The sequence below is a fragment of the Bactrocera tryoni genome, chromosome 5 (assembly GCF_016617805.1).
Source record: "Bactrocera tryoni isolate S06 chromosome 5, CSIRO_BtryS06_freeze2, whole genome shotgun sequence".
Classification (NCBI taxonomy): domain Eukaryota; kingdom Metazoa; phylum Arthropoda; class Insecta; order Diptera; family Tephritidae; genus Bactrocera; species Bactrocera tryoni.
Genome location: NC_052503.1, coordinates 28200638 through 28221059, shown reverse-complemented (window position 1 = coordinate 28221059; position 20422 = coordinate 28200638). Strand labels below are relative to the sequence as shown.

Here is a 20422-nt window from a genome sequence, read left to right as displayed (position 1 = left end):
AGATTGTATGACTGCTATTTATATTCTATAGTGGTCCAATCTGAACAATTTGTGCGGGAATTATTCCGATGCCTTCGGCAATAATCTATGATAAAACTCTTCAGATAAAAGAGTTTTTCGTAGAATAAAATGATTTTTTTCGGTCGACTCAGCTCCTCTTCCTGATTATTTATACATATGTATGTACATATACGAGTATATATAAGTATTTATTGCAAGCTCTCCGAAGATTCCTTCTGCATGATGCAAAATTCGTGGCAAACATTTTTTACCCTGTTCAGGGTATAAAGAGCTGCAATTACTAGGTCTTCATTCATCATTCATAGGGCTGGTGGAAAAATAAAAGTGAAAGATTTTTGATAAGCTTTTATACAAATTATGAAATAACAAATAAATAAATAAATAATGATGGTACGAATTATAGAAGCCTTACTGTACCTTTAAATATTTATTAGCGTATATATTTTTTAATTCACAACTGCATTCCAAAAGGGTAGTTTACTTGCTGCAATCAATGCAATTATAGACAGTGGCAACAACAAATGCATAACGAATATTGTTGTTGTTGTAAGTGCGAATTTTTGTAGGTTGGAATGTAGGCGGCAAAACTGTAATCATAACTGGAAGACGAAGCAGAAGTAGTAAAACTTGATTTCTATAGGCAAACGGGTCAGAAGGGGGCTATTATTAAAGTAATCTGACATAATGAAATATTTATAATGTTCAGACATATCTACATGCGGTTAGCACAGGCCACAGTTGTGGATGTGTGCATGTGGTATTAGTCATTTTAGCAAACGCTTACGCGGAAAGAGTGCCACAACTAGAGAGGGGGGCATTATAGCGTGTTGGTGCGTCAGCTTATCGTTGCAACAGTTGCAATGTTGCACATTTATTGCAGCTTTTACGACGAGTTGCAATGTAAACGCAACGATCTGATCTGTGTATATTGTAAGTGCGTGGACACACATACACATACGTCCACATGTATGTACACACGTGTATACATACAGGAAAATTGCGGCAAATAATAAAGAAAAGCCACACAGGCGCTTGCCACAACAACGCGCCACGCCAAAACCTGTTGGCATTTCTCATCGCCATGTGTGTCTATGTGTGTGTGTAATTTTTGTTTAGTTTGTGCATTTAACTTGTGTAATTGGGCTTAGCCTCGTGGCGCTTACGAAAGTGACTTGTACACATGTATGTATATACATATATGTATGTATATAAGTATATATGTACCTATATAATATATATATATATGTACATAAATGAAGTGGAAGTGAAGTGGTTTGCTGATTTTCTCTTATTTTGTTTTCGTAGCAATAAAAGTACGCGAAACAAAAAATATCAAACATATAAAAAATAAATAAAATTACATCAAAATTACAACAGCAACAACACGCAGTCGTGCTAATATCAAAACGCAAAAATAAAAGCAGAAAAAAGTTAAAATAAACAATGACGCGCCTCACCGAGGAAATGGTCATTGCTCGCTCCAAGCAATCCGATTTGGGGTCCATCAAAAAGCTCAATTGCTGGTAAGTAATGACATTTTCTTATTTACACACATACATATATATTTGTCTATATACATAAATACGTAAGCACATAAGAGCATAATATGAACACTTACGAGTATTTTTGAAGACAAAAGATATTTGTAACTTCCTCTTAATTGTTTGATTTTGAGCTGGATAAAGTCCTTGCAACCATGTTTTCATGATGATTTCTTTAAATCTTGAGATTTGCCAACTGCGTGCTCCTTCTGCAAGATCCTCTTGATCAGATCGACTTGAAATTTATACATATTCATCTTAAATATACTAATGTACGTAGGTTCCTTTTATATCTTCGAATTTGGCAACCCTAGTGTTGCAAATTGGCAACTGTCAAATTCTGTCGTAAAGTTTGACAGTTTTGATGTTATATATACTTACAATCCTTTGACCTAAGGGCGTTATTTGTGTTGTTCACAGTAACTTAAAATATTCTTCTCGACCAAAAATAGCGTTAAATCGCGAACATTTTCACGCGATTTTTTTTACAACTTTCGTGGTGGATTAACTCAACAACAGTGCATTGAGGAACTTAAGGACCAGTGTTTATTGATGGTATACTGAATCCAATCGAGGTCGTAGATCACGACAAAGACTAATTTAGTGAAGGCTTCGAAACCTGCCTTTGAAATCGTAGCAGATGGCGAAATACCACTAGAGCAGCGCAGAACAGTAAATTTTGAATGCGCACAGTCTTTTGTTTCCCAGTTGTCTTTCAAGAAATTATGAAAGTTAGCCGCCAAAGACGGATTGTTTTTATTAACGATAATGTGAGCTGTCAAACATAAATAGAAACAATTGCCTTTTTGAGCATTCAAACCATCAATTTGATGAGTCATCCACCGTATTGTGCTGACCCAGGACTGAATGAGTTCTTTTTATTTCAGTAGGAAAAATATAAACTAAGCGTTTAACATTTTTCGACACCTGAAGAGGCGGTTGGTATGTTCAGAACGTATGTTTTGGAGGAACCTTAATCAAAGTGGCAAAAGTGCTTCGAAAATTGATTCAAACGCATGTAAACGTAAATCTTAATGGATAATATTTTGAAAACAATTAAGCAATTTTAGACGATTGATATTGATATTTGTTTTTGTTCTCTAATCCCGAAATATTAAAGGCAACTGACGTAATCTAAAGTAAGGTGAGGTGCCCTGGGAATACCGGCCAGCTAAACTGATGACAAAAAATTTTATTTTAACGCTATTCGTTCTTCGCAACTTTTACTACAAACTCGACTCATAGCGTTCTACAGTCACTATATTCGCTTGATTTGGCTCCGTGCGACTTCTGGCTATTACATAAACTCAAAAGACCAATGTGGGACTCCATTTTGACACAATTGAGGTGATCAAATGCGAATAGAGAAGAAGGTTTGAAGGCTATAGTAGAAAAAAAAGACTAATTCGACTGTTTCGGGGACTGGAAAAAGCGTTGAAAAAATGCGTTTTATCGGGGATTGCTTTGAAGGCAATGAAAATGATTTGGGAGAATAAATAAAGAATTTACAATTTATAAACAAATTCACCATATTTTTATACCACAGTAGTATTTGGCAGGAGATGATCAAATGAATAAAACCTTAGGCAATAGTTCGATTATTTTATCCTTGCTCGCGCTTGGATATTTTTTAAAGTAATCTTACGGGCTTTATTAGTGTTTTATTTATTTTGCGCCCACTTCGAGAATTAATTAAATTTCGATTAATTATTTTTTATTGTTGTCTAATTAGTCGTAGGTATCTAGAGTCATTATGCAATTTCAGAACCGGCAACGGAATAGTCTTTTTTAAAGTCAAACTTCGTCATAGCTAAGAAGCTTAGGTAATAGAGCTTCGTTACAGCCGAAGTTACTGTTTTTTTTCTTTTTCTTATTACAAATGCGGATATATTTTTCACCCCTTATATGAAGTATAATCGGTTCCAACGAAAGTATGCACACTTTTATGTACTCATATGTATTTGCATACATACATACATGTACATATGTATGTATGTACATTCTTGCATGAGGACATTAAACCAATTTGCTTTCCGCTGTCGCCGCTCATTCAATTGCATTATCATCATAATCGTTATGATTTTTGTTGCTTGCTTGTTGTCTATTTGTTTGTCCGTTGTGGTTGGCGGCATCACTGATGGTGTCATTGCCTCCGTTACAACAACAAGAGGCGTCATTGTCAACGGTATGCATTTTATGAACTCGCCTTTCTTTCTGCTCTGTCACTGCTCGGTCGTCTCACTATCCATTGTCCAGTGTTGAGGTAATTGCAATTGCAGTTTTTGTGTTTCGCTGTTGTTGTAGGCGGTGAATTTAATTACTATGCACTTTATTGGCTCCCACACTTGCAACAATGCAAATCACTAATACAAAGGAGAATGTAGCTTTGAAGTATGTATTGAAATATGTTTGTGTGTGTATGTAAAATGTAACTATGTGTGAGTATGGTGGTCACGCTTGGCCAAATCCTGCGAATGGCGTTGCCCTCGAACCATAAACAAGATCGATATGCACAAATACATCTATGAGCTAATTACGTACAGTAGCGTGCAAAAAAAAGCTTTACATCTTGTCACAGCCAGAACTTGAACCCTTAACTTGCAAAAACATATGTGAACAAAAAAAATGTCTACTCCAATTTTAATGCTCGCTACTGTATACTTAGACATTGGCGTTCACGCTTGACTTGCCACTGCAATTTGATAAACAGAAAATGTATTTAGTTAGCTTCACTGCATAAAAATACGCATGAATTAAACAAATTTCCAGCTTTTTGAATAAGAAACTGTTGCTTCAAGCCATTATATACTTACGTAGTACCCATCTTTAGTATTTTCTGAATACAATATGGAAAGGTATATAACTTTACTTATGTTTACTAGCATACTTTTTATACAAAGAAAAATAAAGACCAGCAGTGACGCGTTTAAAGAATGTAGAGTTCTCAGAACGTTTTCAAGCAACTCTTTTGCGATCTCTACTCGACGTCGCTTGTTCAAAAAATTCAGACCTTTTGCCACGAGTCTAGCATTGACGCATTTCGTACCTAAAACACTAACCACAATGTGCTGAGTCCGTAAAAATGTTCATATCCTCTGCCCACACGACGATTTTCAAGCACTACTTCTTTAACTTTTTCGATGTTATTGTCATTAAAAAACGTGGATGGATGACGCTCAGGTGCCAAGTTTTCGACCTTCACTGAATTCTTTGTACCCCTGAAATACTTGTGTTTATGACAAAGTAGACTTTCCAAAATACTTCTGCACATTTTTAACGATTTCGTAGCCATTAAATTCCTTTGGAAATACAAAAAATCGCTGTTAAATGTTTTTCCATGTTAAAAATCGCCAGAAAAGCTTTGCGCGTCGTAAACAAACCGCTGCCAAACACACACTAAACAAACAACAAAAAAACAAACCTCACACGAATATAAAAAGTTTGTACCAAGCTAGGTAGTTGTGGGTCGGTCCGGGACAATTTGATCCCATGGTAAAGTAAAATGAATTGTAAAAAATCTGAGCTTTCGGTTTTATATGATCTATTTCCAGGTTACCTACTTTTTTTAAAGAAAAAACACAGAAACTTCAAATTTAATGGAAATTTTTGAAAGATTATCTCTTTCAAACAATGGCCGCGGCTACGTCTCAGATGGTCCATCCGTTAAGTCCAATTATCGTAGACTAGTTCGAACATTTTGACTGGTTCACTGGCGAATGACACTCGTGACGTTTTGCTCCAAGGCCGGAATCGAAGCGGGATTGTACTCATAGACTTAAGAATTTTACATATCCCCACAGTAAAGAGTTCAACGGTGTGATATCACATGATTTTTTGGCTCATTGACCGGCCCAAAACATGAAATTATCTTTTCACCGAAGTGCTCTCCTAATACATTCATTGATTGATGCGATGTGTGGGAAGTGGCGCCGCCACTTGTTTGGTTGAAACCAAATGTCGCCGAGATCACGGACTTCAATTTCAGGCATCAAAAATTCGGTTATCATGACGTGATAATGGCCGCCATTGACGGTTACGTTCTCACCGGCATCATTTTTAAAGAAATATAGACCAATAATTCCATCGGCTCTTAAGCCACACCAATCTTTTGTTGTTTCTGAATGAAATGGCAGTTCTAAAATCTCTTCAAGTGTTGTTCTTCGTCCCAAATGCGACAATTTTGCTTGATATATACATTGAGCTATAAATGTACATAAATGCATTGCTGAACGAAATTTGGCTCGAAAACGTCGGATCTTCTTGGAACTTTTCAAGAGGCCATAGAGCAAAGCGATGTCGCATGCGTTAGTCTTTTCACGGCGAAATGTCAAACAATATTGAACAAAAATAACATGACAGCTTGACACGACTCATGAGTGATCTGTCAGAAAAAGGCTATTGAAAAAAGTACCTCTTCTTCGATTAACCTTTATATGTAACACTCGTGGGTAAATTGAAGCTACAAATTTTCCAGAAAGTCAATAAGATTCAAGCAGTTTCTCCGAGAACAATCGAAACTTTCTATTCACATTAAGCTCTATTATTGCATTTGTGACTGTGTACTTAACAATTAGAATGATTAATCAGACTTATTTAAATATACACTCCTATAAATGCATACATACATATGTATGTATACAATTATTTTCACACTTGAATGCGACGTTATCTATCAAGAAAATGTTAATCGCACAAAGAGTCTGGATATAACAACGAATAAACAACAAGTTCTAAGTTTCTATTTTCTCAAGAGCCTTGAAAACCACATTGTTGTAGATTGACAATTCGGTTGAATGGGAAAGTCTGTAAACCTTTTAGATACGAGTACATACATAACTAAAAGCAAATTTAAAGTTGTAGTAGCTCTTGTGTACATACATATTTACACATGACAGATGAGCACAATGGAAAAGTAAATTCGTGCATTCAGCGTTGCAGTGAATAATTTGAGTTTTTAAAGCGGAATTTAAATGAAGACCCCAAGCCAAAGTGCTGCTTGTGGCATGTTATGTGCACATGTGATATATACATACATATATATGTATATACATGTATGCATTCATACATAGTCGTGAAGGTTTAAGTGCACCTATGGCTAATGTGCCGCCATCAACTTCTTTCTACGAACTTTCACCACAGCTCCGTAAATGGGGTCTTCTCGTGTAAATCTATGATTTCTCGTTAAGTTTCCGTTAAGTTGGCTCTTTTTATGGGTGTTGCTTGTTTGTCCCGATGCATGGCAAATGCATTAATGTATGTACATACATTGTCTATTTTTTTATTGACGCGCACACAAAGTATGTTGTTTATACATATCTTACATTGGATGTACCATATATATGTATATAGTATGTACATTTGTATGTTTATATATACACATATGTATGTGGTACATGAGTAATTAATTTCCTTATTCACATACTATGTACATATGTATGTATATGCATACCATATATGTAAGGCGGCTGCTATATATCATCGGTAAGGATCGACTTATATACTTCTTTTGGTGGGAACTACTATAAATCTAACCTTATGATTAACAAAAACAAGAAAAAAACGACTGCAGCGAAGCTATAATACCCTTTACAGCTTCATTTTTTATAGCATAAAAGAGTAAAAAAAGATATTTATTTTGAGTTTGATCGGACAGTTTATATCTTAGCTACCATATACATATATACAGCAGTCCGATCTGAACAATTTCTTCTTCGCTGTCCGTTGCATTGGACAAAAATGCATGCCAAAATTCGTATATGTCTTGGCAAATAAAAAGTTTTCTGTATGAGGGCTAAAGCTTGATCGGTAGTTTGTAGTCCGATATCGGTGGTTTCGACAAATAAGCAGTTCCTTAGGGAGAAAAGAATGTGCGCAATGTTTCAGATCGATATCTCAAACTTTGAATACTTATTTCGCATATAAAAAAACTTTACCTTGTTCAGGGCATAAAAGCTCAAAAGTTTGGTACCTACCGATAAAGTTTGCATAACTAGTTACTTCTTCAAATTTTTAATATCAAAGGATTGCCAAGAATTAGTTGTGTAAAGTAGTCAAATTAGATGAGAAACTTTCGGATTATCGAAATATTTCCAAAAAAGAGTTCGTATGGAAAATTCAGAAATAATCCACATATAAAATTTAAATAGAGACAAAATTGGAGGAAAATTAGAACTACTCTCCATTTTAAGGTGCATTTAAAAATGTAACAATGGTAAAAACTAAAAAAAACTGCTGATTTTTAGAAAGTTCGCTCTTCTTTTTGTGTCTTGAGCGAGCATGCCGTGAACTTCAGATGAGATGACAGCTCATCATCAGATATAAGTCAGAGAGCATTCCTGTTACTTCAAAATAAGAAACTCCTGAAATTTGCCTATCAACTATTTCCTAGTGTTCTTTTAACCATAAACGCCTCACACTTGGTGAAAAATAACCCAAAAGAAGTTCTTATTAGAAACCGCCTTTCTTTAACGATAAAAACTAGCCATTGTTTTCGAATAGTAGCGATAACTTTATTTACAATACACATATATAAATATACATACTTTCCCATACTTATAATTTTATATATGGCATGCTTTATCTTATTGAAACCATGCACAATCTTAGCGAAAGCTTCATGTTCACTTAAAGCGTGCTAGTTCCGCGGCAATCTAATGCGCATATTTTACCTTATTTTGGCTTTTAGCTTCTGGTTCAAGTAATTCTACCATCTCAATGCTTTTTTCATGCACGTGGAGTTCATGCCAGCGGACAAGCGTTTTCCACTTAACCCGCCGCTGTCGACTTTTCCAAGCGTGACACTCTCATTTAACCCAATACAGGCTTAAAAGTAAGCGAGTGCAACCCTGTAAGAAAATGTGGGCAAAGAATGACAATAGTGTGTGTAAACAACTTATTTTAAAATGCTCCGGCTTTCAAGTAACTCAAAATCTTATAAATTTTGATATAGACATTTGTTTTAATTTTTTGTTTTTTACCTCCAAGCTTAAGCTAATTGGAGTAAAATCAAACTGCTAGATTACTTATTTTGTAAAAAAATATACTATTTCAATTATGACAAATTTTTGAACTTCTTCAGGAAAATTTTAAGGTTCCATATAGTCAAGACTATTTATCCTAACTTTTTCACAAGATAAGTTTAAGCACTTTCAGGAACATTTACTGTAAAAAATGTCTTACAGGGTGCTTTCTGTGTAGCGAAATATATACCATATTTACAGCAGAATAAAAGTGCATACAAACTGGTTTGGTCGCAACTCCTCGTCAGAATGCGGCTCCCATGCCAGGCACAGCTGCATAACTACATGAAAGCTTTGCGCTTGCGTTGTTACTCTACTTGCAAATAGTATTAGAATGGGTATTGCTTTAGTGAAATAATTTATAAAAAAGTTCGAACGTTTTGCATAACTTGATTTTGATTGGCGCCAGTTAAAAATGCTAGGTGAAGCCAAAACCTTATCTCCTCTGTTCAATTATTATTTTTTATGTTGGCAAACGATAGTAGTTTTATAGATCACATCTTAATGTTGGATGAAAAAGTTTTCAAATACCACCATCAAGCTTTCGAGTTTTTGGTTCTCGGATAATACGTTGGTCTAAATGGTTGAAAGCCTAAACCTTATCATTTCGGTGTAATATTATATATCTTATGCTTCTGAAAATATCGAGTATCGCACAACTATGGTACCTTGATCTTGAGAAAATATACTTAGAGGTGTCCAATCGACCGGGCCGAAACGTGAAATTATCTGCTCACCGAAGTGTTCTCTCAATAAATCCATTGATTGATACGATGTGTGGAAAGTGGCGCCGGCTTGTTGAAACCAAATGTCGATAAAATCATGAGCTTAAATTTTAGGCATCAAATAGTCGGTTATCATGGTGCGATAATGTTCGCCATTGAAGGTTAGGTTCTCGCCGGCATCATTTTTGAAGAAATATGGACCGATGATTTTACTGGCCCAATAACCACACCAAACCGTTATTTTTTTTTTTGGATGGAACGACAGCTTCTGAATCTCTTCAGGTTGCTCTTCATCTCAAATGCGGTAATTTTGCTTGTTTACATACCCATTGAATCAGAAATGTGCCTCATCGCTGAACAAAATGTGTGTCTCGAAAACATGAGTTCTCCTTGGATATTTTAAGAGCCCATAGAGTGAAGCGATGTCGGTTGGGAAGGTTGAGCGGCTTCAGTTCTTGTACAAGCTGACACTTCTTCGCTTTCAATTTAAGATCTCAACGTAAAATGCGCCAAGTTGTTCCATATGTCAATCCGAGTTGCTGCGACCGCCGCCGAGTTGACTCTGCACGGTCTTCGTGTACACTTTAAGCTACGGCTGCTATATTTACTTCACTGAGTGCTGGACGTGGCCTATTCGGTCGAATATTATCCAATAATGAATGCTGAACCTCAAGTTGGGTGATGTTGTTGAATTTTCGTAATAAAGTTGAGCGATATGTAAACGTTGTTCAAATAATTCAGGCGTGAGTCTTTCCATGATGAAATAGCAAACAGTACTGAACAAAAATAACATGACAGCTTGACACGACTCACGCGTGATCTGTAAAAAAAAAGGCTATTGAAGAAATAACCTCTACTTGGGTCACGCATTACATACATATATGCCTCTACGTGTGTATATATAGCTAGTTTATATTAAACATAATTTGACCGACATTTTTATGCTGCCTTTCATTATCAAATTTTATCTTAATTATTAAAACCTACTCTGGAAGAAGACGAAAACTTGCCTTCTTTGGGGTGATTGCCTTTGCTCTGCTTACTCATAACGAAATTAATTATCAAAATAAACAAAAACTTGATCATAGACAAATTGTTTCATAACAAGTTTTAATTAAAAATGCTTTTTGTTTTTGTTTTTTTTCGCTATTTGCAGGGGAAGTGATCTCAGCGATGTCTCCATAATTAAAAGAATGCGTGGTGTGGAAGTTTTGGCGCTAAGGTAAGCTATAAATAAGAATGAAATACAAGTTAGATATGTATGCAAAGAATAAAGTACAACAACAAATGTGCAAAAATAAGCGTAAATTATGAAACTTGAAACATTATGGCGCAAGTGGCTTTAATGCGGGTTAACCAAAATATTGTTGTAGTTAGATAAATCTCTCTGCAGGAAGTTGACAATTTTTAATAAAAAATAATAATAAATACATGATTAATTATAATGAATGAAACGAGTTATAAGCAGAAAAATTATTTGTGTCGAAAACTGGATATTTTTCTGGGTAAAAGTTGATGGTTTAGCAAAAATCAGTCTAACATATGTGAGCTCATTAATATAAAAATATATTTGTATATGAAAAGAGTATGCATAAAGAGTCATGACGTAAAATTCTTTAAAATAAACTGGTTGATATTTCAATAGGTGACATTTATTGACTGAGGTTGCCTAAGTTCAAAAAACTCGTACGACCCTGGTGATTAATCTCGACCACCTTTGTGAAGACGAAATAAAAATAATTTTAAGTTTAACTAGTATTTTAAAATATTGCATACTAAAACTAATTTTAAGACACGCAGACTGAATCTTTTCTTTTATTTTTTGTATATAGTTCTCCATGCAATGATCTACCAATTTTATGATCTGATCAATAGGCTAAAATAAGTAGCTTTGCGATTGAAACAACGTTTCATAATGCCTAAATTTTTCAGTAAGGGTTTCAAGCTCACGACCAATCTCCTTGGAACCATTGCGCGCCTGCTTAAAAACTTTAAACAATTCAATTTTTGTTGGTCTGCATTTTAAGCAAGACCAGCGCAAGCCCTTACTGTCAAGAATAGAATCCAATATCTTACCTGTCAGTCCAGCACATTTAAGATGGGCAAGCCCATCACAAAGCCAGCAAGAAACAAAGCGTTCCGACTCGCTTTTCACAGAGCCGACAGTTTTTCAATTTTTGACGGTAGTTCATTGTATGAACAATAACTTCTATAGAGAATTTATGTATTTCATCTAATTGATATCAACGTGCTGAGGGATAAGCCATCCAATCTAAGCTAACCTATCGTTGTTCAGTTTTTAATTCCAAAAATGGCCTTTTTAGGCTGTCACTCTAGGTGTTACCCTTAACCCAAGCTTTTAGACAGCGTGCGTGGTTGTTCTACCGTTTTACATATATATCGAGTAAAAATGCTTGACAAACCATTATAAGGGAAGTCCTCTTATATTGCATATTGTTTTTTTGGAAAACAATGTCAAATGTGGTCTCTTATCTTTAACTTGGTTTACTGCACATGGATCCATAATGGAAGAGTTATTATTGGGCGGACTTCCGACTTCTACCGGATTAATTGAAAGATGTTTTATAAGTTACTTATGAATGACAATCCATGACCAGAAACTTTTAATGGATATAATATGGGAACCAAGGAATTCGGTGGATAGATTAATGCAATAAAGGATATAAAATTGGTGAATGTATCGGTTATTTTGAATATTCTAATAGTATGCACTCTGAATTACTAAAAATCGGTAATCTAACCGATAAAAAGGGCATTAGACCTCATATGCATAGACTTGATGACATTACGATATTGACTTATAGATTGTGGAACAATAGGTCATAATATGTTTTTTGCTGTTGTAATAGCTTAAAATATTTCCTAAAGTTAGACAAATGCTCTATTTCACTGAAAAAACTACAGTTAATTCCCTACCAAATAAAAAATTGTATTTATGCATATCTGATTTTCATCAAAGAAGACCTAGCTATAGCATGCTGTCATGGACATATGAAAGATCCATTAATGTGTTCTGCCACTCCTTCAGTTGCTGCTAATTACAAATCTAATAATTTTGTTGCAATTTAATAAAATTACTCATACTAATTACTGCACATATACAGCAACTACAATAACAGTTTAAATATTTAAAAAAATTTCCATTCCAAAACTGCGCTGATCGCTCATTATTGTCATAAGTTGAATTTGTCAAAACACCAAATAAAGGCATACAAACATTAACGCATTTATAAATAGACATAAGTACACTCCCATCATATATGTATGTACGTATGTATGTATGTGTGCCGATTCACAGCAACTTAAAGATCACACTTCCATAAAATCGATGGCCACCACATGACATACATCTGTATCGGTAAGTGGAGCACACATGTTACTGCGCTCAAGCACCCACTGAAGAATGCCTAAGATTAATTTCTTTTGTGCTGATTTCCTGTCTCGCATTACCATAAAAGGGCCACGACGGTAGTTGTCGGCATTGAATTGGAGGAGGCAAAAGTGCTAAAAAAAGTCGAAAAAATCAATTTGATTGTCAAGGCCGCTTATGCGATGAACGAGCAGCGCTCAAAGTTAATGCTTAGTGGCAAAGTATATGTTTATTATATGTATACATGTAAGTGTGTGTAAATATATATACATGTACATATATATATGTAAAATGCACAAATCGCGTAGATATGCTAATAATATGACAGAGCAATTTATTGAAAAATAAATACTTAAATCTATAAGCAAATACACTAGTGGCCAGGTAAATAACCACACAGGCGCAATAGGCAGAAATGTTAGCAGTTATGTGAAATTTTAATTCCCAAAGCGAACTAATAAAACAACGACATTTTCACGTATTTTAATGCGAATCCTTATTACCGTCTTCAAAACAGGCCCCTGCGCCAAAAAGTATGTAAATGCGTAGTAGAATTTTTCCCTAAGTGGCCTTCAGTGCCTTCAGCACTGACTTTTACTGGGTTCAATGGATTCATGGCGCATTCACCGAAGTTAATTTTTTAGTTTCGAAAATAGTAAAAAGTCACGAGGAATCAATCTGGTGAATATGAGGGCTAAGTGATGACTCTCGTTTCCTGTTTAGCCAATAAGTTAGTAAAAATTATACCAGAACGTGACAACGCATTATCTTGGCAAAAACCCATGAATTTTCTACTTTCAATGCTGGTCCTTCGCAGTGAATTATTTCATGAAAACGCTTCAAACTCTTGATTTGGTCAAAGAGCTGTGCCGCTCCGTTCTTACCATCTACGCTGACGTTCTTCTATTTTGCCATCGCAATCTTTTTTATTAGCACGATTCCTAAAAATTCCTCTTCTGCCTGTCTCATTTGGCTGATATACTCTTGTTTCGGTGAGTTTTGGGTAGCCCAGGATCCTTCGGTAATGGCAGCTGGAGTACTCTTCCCTTCTCCTTGTTTTAGGGATCCTGCTTGTGTAGCTGTAGTTTCTCTTAAGACTGTCTTTTCTTCAGTTTCGTCCGGTTGTTTTGGAGTCGTGGTTAGTATAGAGGATCTAAGTATCCTTTTACTCCTATGGAAGAAGATTCCACTAATTAGGAGTTCGTCTCAACAGAACCTGTACGGCCGAAAATATGGCCACGTTCATTGAACGTACTTACTTGCCAGGGTTTTAACGAGACGGAGATGAGAACAGCATTAACCTGCCAGCAATTTCTGTGAGATGTCACTCTACCTACTGAGGTGACAGTATGCTGCTCTTACCAGCATTTTGCGAATCTGATCCATTACGGGTTTTCAGTACACCATAATCAGAATTTTACTTCAATTCTTATGGGCCCTTGCTCAGAGTTTTTGTCGACGACTTTGCATTGGTGCTGGCGCTGTGTGATCCCACGTCGCTTTGTTTCTTCTCTCTCGTGGATAGATTCTCCCTCGGTGCAGCCCCGGTGGCGGTTATGGACGCTTATTTAAAAGCGGCATGTGTTCGCCTCTTCGCCGGAGGTTCATTGGGCGCGTGAGCCATTTTGAGCCCTCATCTCTAGCAGCTCTTGGTCGTCTCATATGCCGTCCACAATCCGCCAACTGTGATCCCGGTAGTAGGTTGATCTCAGCCGTACCCTAGTATGACCATTGAGATAATAGATATAGTATTTAGCTAAAAGCCTGATTGAGCTTTCTCCATTTGCTTTTGTAAACATAAGCAACATCCTTGGAACTGTTTCGAGCTCGTTATAAACAGGTGAAACAAGTGTTTGTATGGAAAACATTTCAATTTGACGAAATATCTTCTTGAAATTTGGCATGAAAAGGCAATAATATAATCTACAAAAAAAAAAAATCAGATTGGATCATTATAGCATATACGAGTATCTGTCATACAAACTGCATGATCGGAATAAAGTTCTTGTAAGGAACCTTCTGTATTTGTGAAGGGTATTATAGCTTCGTTCTAATATAGAAGGGTATTATATTTAACTTTTTTCTCGTTTTTCCTTGCTTTCGCTTTATCTTCGGTTTATCTAATTTTATAAGTCTGTTCAGTTTTATGAATCAGCTCTACTTTTAGTTGGCCACCACTGTATACAAGTACCCTATATTATTTACTTACAATATTATTTGTATTTGGTGACAATCGACAATAATAACAGCGATGCCAGGCCCATGTCACAGCTCATTGCGTTCTCAGCGCTAAACAAAATTTATGCAGCGACTAAAATCATTCGGTTTTATGCGCCCAGAACGTGGTTGCGCAGGCCCACGCACGTCAATATGTATAAATATATAAATACTCGTACTTAATGGTAATAGCAATACACACAGACATACAAAAAAGCGATTTGTTTACGAATATTCTTGCATAATTAGTTATGGCAAAAGGCAATTGATCGAAATCGAAGTGTGCTCAGAATTGAGTAAAGAAAACGCGAATAATGGCTCAGCGTGCCATATATTTACGTAATATTATTTAAATAGTATATAGGTGTATGTATGGCTGTGTAAATAAGTAATTTGATTGAAAAAGCTGCTCAGCGCCCGAGCAATGTGCAAATATGGCTAAAACGCTTTTGACGCATTCGTAATTGAAGATTGTTGAAGCGTTGTGGCGTTTTTGCTGGCAAATATCTCTCTATTTTTATTTGTATGTGTTTCGGTGTAGGCGCGCAACAAGTTCGCTAAGCTATTGGCAGCGACCAGATGCCATTAGACTTCGAAGTTTAGAGTCTGAGCATTTGGATAGCTGTTTGTAAGTCATAAACTAGTCAGCACTAATAGCTTGTGGTTTGCTAATAGATTTTGAAGTTTATTTTGCAAAAATAGAAATCATATCCATAATTTTCGCTGAAATCTTGCCGAACTATAAGATTTTCTCCAATGTTTTTTTTTTTCTTCACAAAATTCCAAGCAGGTTTAGGCACACATCAGTTATTATTAGTACAAATTCCTTTCGGGCATACCACCTGTGCTATATTTTATACTTTATTTGATATTATTCAAATACATTTCCGTGACGATTTTGGATCAAAAACCAATATTCCAAAACCTGTTAAGCTTGAAACTTAATACTTTTATAACTTCCCGGGGCATTTGCTTAAAAAATACCAAGAATTTTAATACGTTCAGTTTATTGTCTTCAATGGCATATTATAATAATATTGTAACGCAAATTAAAATATAATTCCGAAGTATGAGATTCACGAAACTGGTAATTGAACGCAACAGTTCTATTTATGATCTATAGCAATATTTTGAATACTAATCCATCCAAAGTTTCATGTAGATATCTTGTCAAATAAAACAGTTCTTCTTACAAAAACTTGATTACGATCGTCCATATGTATGTTAACTATATGCTATAGTGGTCCGATATCCGCGTGGTATCTCAAAAACTGAGAAACTGGCTCACGAATGTACAGACGAAAGGTTGGACATGGCTAAATCAACTCAGCTCGTGACGGTGATTATTGGTATATGTATATATACTATATCAACTGACGCTGGGCAATACCAAAAGCTTCGACAGGATCGGTAAGGACCTCTCCAAGTCGTTGTCGAGGTTTCAGACAAAGCGACTCCTTATCGTGCGACTTCTTTCAAAAAGGTACAACACTCTATAAGAGTGTACAGCTGCTGGCGTACGCCGATGATATTGATATCAATGGCCTCAACATTCTCGCCGTTAGTCCTGCTTTCTCCAGACTGGTTAAGGAAACGAAGCAAATAGGCCTGGTAATGAACGAGGGCAAGACGAAATATCCTGTCATCAAACAAACAGTCGTCGCACTCGCGACTTGGCTGCCACGTCACTGTTGACAGTCATAACTTCGAAGTGGTAGATAATTTCATCTATCTTGGAGTCAGTATTAACCACCAACAACAATGTCAGCAAATCCAACGCACAATAACTCTTGTCAATAGGTGCTCCTCTAGACTGAATAGGCAATTGAGAGGTACAGCCCTCTCCCGACGAAGAAAAATCAAACTCTTTAAGTCAGTCATTATTCCTGTAGTTATTGTTGCTGTAGCGGCAGAAAAAATTCATGACGTATATTCGATGCATGGTGCCGCGTTGACAGTCCTTGGTCGGATAAAAACCCAGGTTCGTTCCGATTACTTACACCTGACTGTCGTGGGATTATTCCCGTTCTGCTATATGGCTAGGTCATGTTGTCTGAATGGACGAAAATAATCCAGCTCTGAAAGACGCAGTACCCGCCGTGGGAAACAGATGAAGAGAAAGACCTCCACTCCGTTGGGGAGAACAGGTGGAGAAGGATCTGGCTGCAGAAAAAACGACTGGCTCGCTGTTGTTAACTCGGCTATAACCGAGTAAGCGGTTTCTACGTCACTAAAGAAGAAGAAGGTATATTTAATTGGGCCTCTCAAGTTTCTTAATATACTCTGTTCAGGTTGTAAAAACCTTTGAGTGAGTTTGTTGTATACATATATTTTTTTCAATCGACATTAAGAGAACCAAAAATAATACTTATTAATTCGTACCACTCTATATGAGGTTCACTAAAAGCTATAAAATTGATCTACATATATATGAATTTAGTGTAGTTAGTTTTCTTAAAAGAAAAGAAAAAATTTAATTTACAGAACTTAAATGGAATGACAGGTATACGAAGACCAACATGAAGCGTTTAGAGTGTCGATATTCGCATGGTGCAGTAAAGCATGGTAGGGTAATATAATAGTGTGGGAATGCTTTTCTGGTCAGGGTGTAGGACCAATTTACAGAATAGAAGGGAACATGGATGGGTTCCAATATAAAAATATACTGCCAACCCAAATGTTTCCTCACGCTATCCAAAAAATGCTGCCTGATTGGCAGTTTCAACATGTCAATGACCCCAGGCACATCCTCAATGTTGTGAAGGATTGATTTTTGGAATAATAAGTTTATGTTATAAGATGGTCCGACCAGTTTCGTGACATGAATCCGATTAAAAACGTATCTGAAATTGTCAACAGGCAAATTAAAGAGGAACAGGTCCACGGTTATAAAAACAAGCTACTTGATGTATTAAAACGAGCCGAGAATGGAATAAATGATTCACATATTAGTAATTAAATTTCATTTATGCATAAAAGATGTGTTGCAATCAAAAAAAATAATGGCTATTCAGTAAAATATTAATTTAAAACTAATTTATTTTCATATTAAGCTAAAGTCCAATGAGTTATGTCGCACGAATTTTTTACTTTTTTCCCTTCTGTTATAATTTATAAATCTTACATAAAAGTAAAAAAATATTATTGCATTGTTTCTTAATATAGAATATGTGGTCTATCTTTTGCAAAAAAAATTATTCTTCTAATGCATCTATGTAAAAAGTTATGACGGAACATGTGTGAAACTCGAGTTAGTCCAATGAGTTTTGTCCGACACTGTATATATGAATTTAGTGTAGTTAGTTTTCTTAAAAGTCCAGCAGTTAAAGTTCGAGTGCGGTTAAACGTCGACCACAATCGGAAAAAAAGCTGCCCTATATTTATTCAAAAGCACAGCAAGGGGCGTTCAAGAAGATTATGTATTGGACACACATAAACATACATACATACATTAATTTTCACTCGTGCCTCATACAATACATAACAATAAACAGTTAAGCAGTTCAGTAAATAAATGATTCGATCTCGCTTGCTGACCAATTCTCTTGATTGCCGGTTAGCGCTCTGCGTGAACGTCAGTCATGCCAGCTCTGGCCAATGCTTTTTTCCACTAATTAATGATTATTTAATAGGCTGATAAACGTTTTTCGATTCCCTATTGGAATACTGAATGAAAATGCGTTGAGGCGATCGCTGCTAAAATAGATTGGAATTTTAAATCAAAGAACTTTCATTGTGCTATTTACGGTTAATTAAGCATTTTAGACACACATTTAGTGCATACATGCAGCTTAGATGCGTTTACTTAGGTTTGTACTTAGGTCACTTGGCACAAAATAAAAAAAAGCAAACGCACATTTTTGCTGCTCTATTTATAGTGGGGAAACATTGCAAGCACATCTTCGGATTTCGCACACTTCGCCGACATTTCTATTGCACTAATTGCTTGTTTTGTTTAGTTAATTTTGTTGCTTTAACTCATCTTCAGATGGACATACTTAGCCATGTAGAAAATGTTGGGCATAGTTTGGCTACAAGTTTTTACTACTTTATACTGTTTAGCTGAAAATATGAAGCATTCTTCAAATAATAATTTATTACCGTTAACTTCGTAACAGAACGGAGTCTCTCTAATCGTGCTCAGATCGGTTAAGAGTTAATGGTGAAAATTCTTTCGAGATGAATTTATAAGTTTTCTAGAGTTTTAAGGGAAGAAAGGGAAGCTTACCGTCAGCTGTTCAGAGTGTTTTAGAGTTTATAGGAGAATTTAAAAATAAATATATACGAAACTGCATGGGTAAATTTAGCTAAACACATATAGCATGTGCCACCTTGTTGGCCGTCTGTTCCTCCGAAACAAATTCATGATGGAAAAATTCACCAAAACATGAATATCGAAAAAGCAATGGGCATCATCCTGATTTTTGAGCGGCTTTGGCGTGTTTTTTTGGTTTCGGCTCGTGTTTTTCCCTCCATTCCGTTGATTGTTGCTTTGTTTGCATGTCAAACTCATAAATCGATGTCTCATCGTCAATTATAATACTCCCCGTGAATGTGGGATTGGAATTTGCACGAACAGGCATGGCCAACGATACCTGTTTACGAAAAAAAATCAGCTTTATCGGGACAAGTTGAGCATGAACGCGTTTCATATCCAAATTATTCATCAAAATCATTCGAACGGACTCGCGAGACATATCAAAGCCCTCATGCCATCTCTCTAACACTTGCCGGACGATTTTCAAGCACCATATCCTTCATTTTTTTAATATTTTCATAAGTTAAAGATGTCGGTCGTTCAGAACGACTTGACTTCAACGATCTCTCGACCGTCTTTGAAGGCTTTGTGTATCACTCGTAGGTTTGTGTTTTTGATAAAACAGAATCACCCTAAACCTTTTCCAACATTCCCAACCATTCGGCACACGAAATTTCGTTAGAATACAAATTTTGAGGTAAATTCTTTCTTCAATATTGTTATCCATTGTAGAAATCGCAAACGCAATCGCTTCGCTTTATGGGCTCTTGAAAAGTTCCAAGAAGATCTGACGTTGTCGAGCCAAATTTTATTCAGCGATGAGCCCCATTTGTGGCTCAATGGATATGTAAACAAGCAAAATTTGCGCATTTAAGCGGAAGGGAAACCTGAAAAGCTGCTATTTCATCCATAAAATACAACGGTTTGGTATGATTTGTGGCCCGGTGAAAACATCGGCCCACATTCCATGCCAGTGACAACGTAACCGCGAATGGCGACCGTTATCGCGCCATGATATCCGACTATTTATTGCCTGAAAATGAAGCTCGTGATCTCGGCGACATTTGGTTTCAACAAGACAGCGCCACTTCCCACACATCGCAACAAACAATGGATTTATTTAGAGAACACTTCGGTGGACAAATAATTTCACGTTTTGGGCAGGTTGATTGGCCACCAAGAACGTTTTTTCTTTAAAAAAGTAGGGAGCCTCGAATGGATTATTATATTGCTATTAGATTACCATTATA

At 36.1% G+C, this 20422-nt stretch overlaps 1 protein-coding gene across 16 annotated transcripts in view; it reads left to right on the top strand.

Annotated features, from left to right (window-relative positions):
• LOC120777306 (adenylate cyclase, terminal-differentiation specific) overlaps window positions 1–20422 on the top strand; it is a 36916-nt gene that overhangs the window by 3011 nt on the left and 13483 nt on the right. For all 16 annotated transcript variants that reach the window (XM_040108537.1, XM_040108534.1, XM_040108532.1 and 13 more), the window contains exons 2-3: window positions 1327–1544; window positions 10463–10528. In XM_040108537.1, the coding sequence (XP_039964471.1) occupies window positions 1465–1544; window positions 10463–10528 (146 nt within the window). In that variant the 5' untranslated portion in view covers window positions 1327–1464. The remainder of the gene's footprint in view (window positions 1–1326; window positions 1545–10462; window positions 10529–20422) is intronic.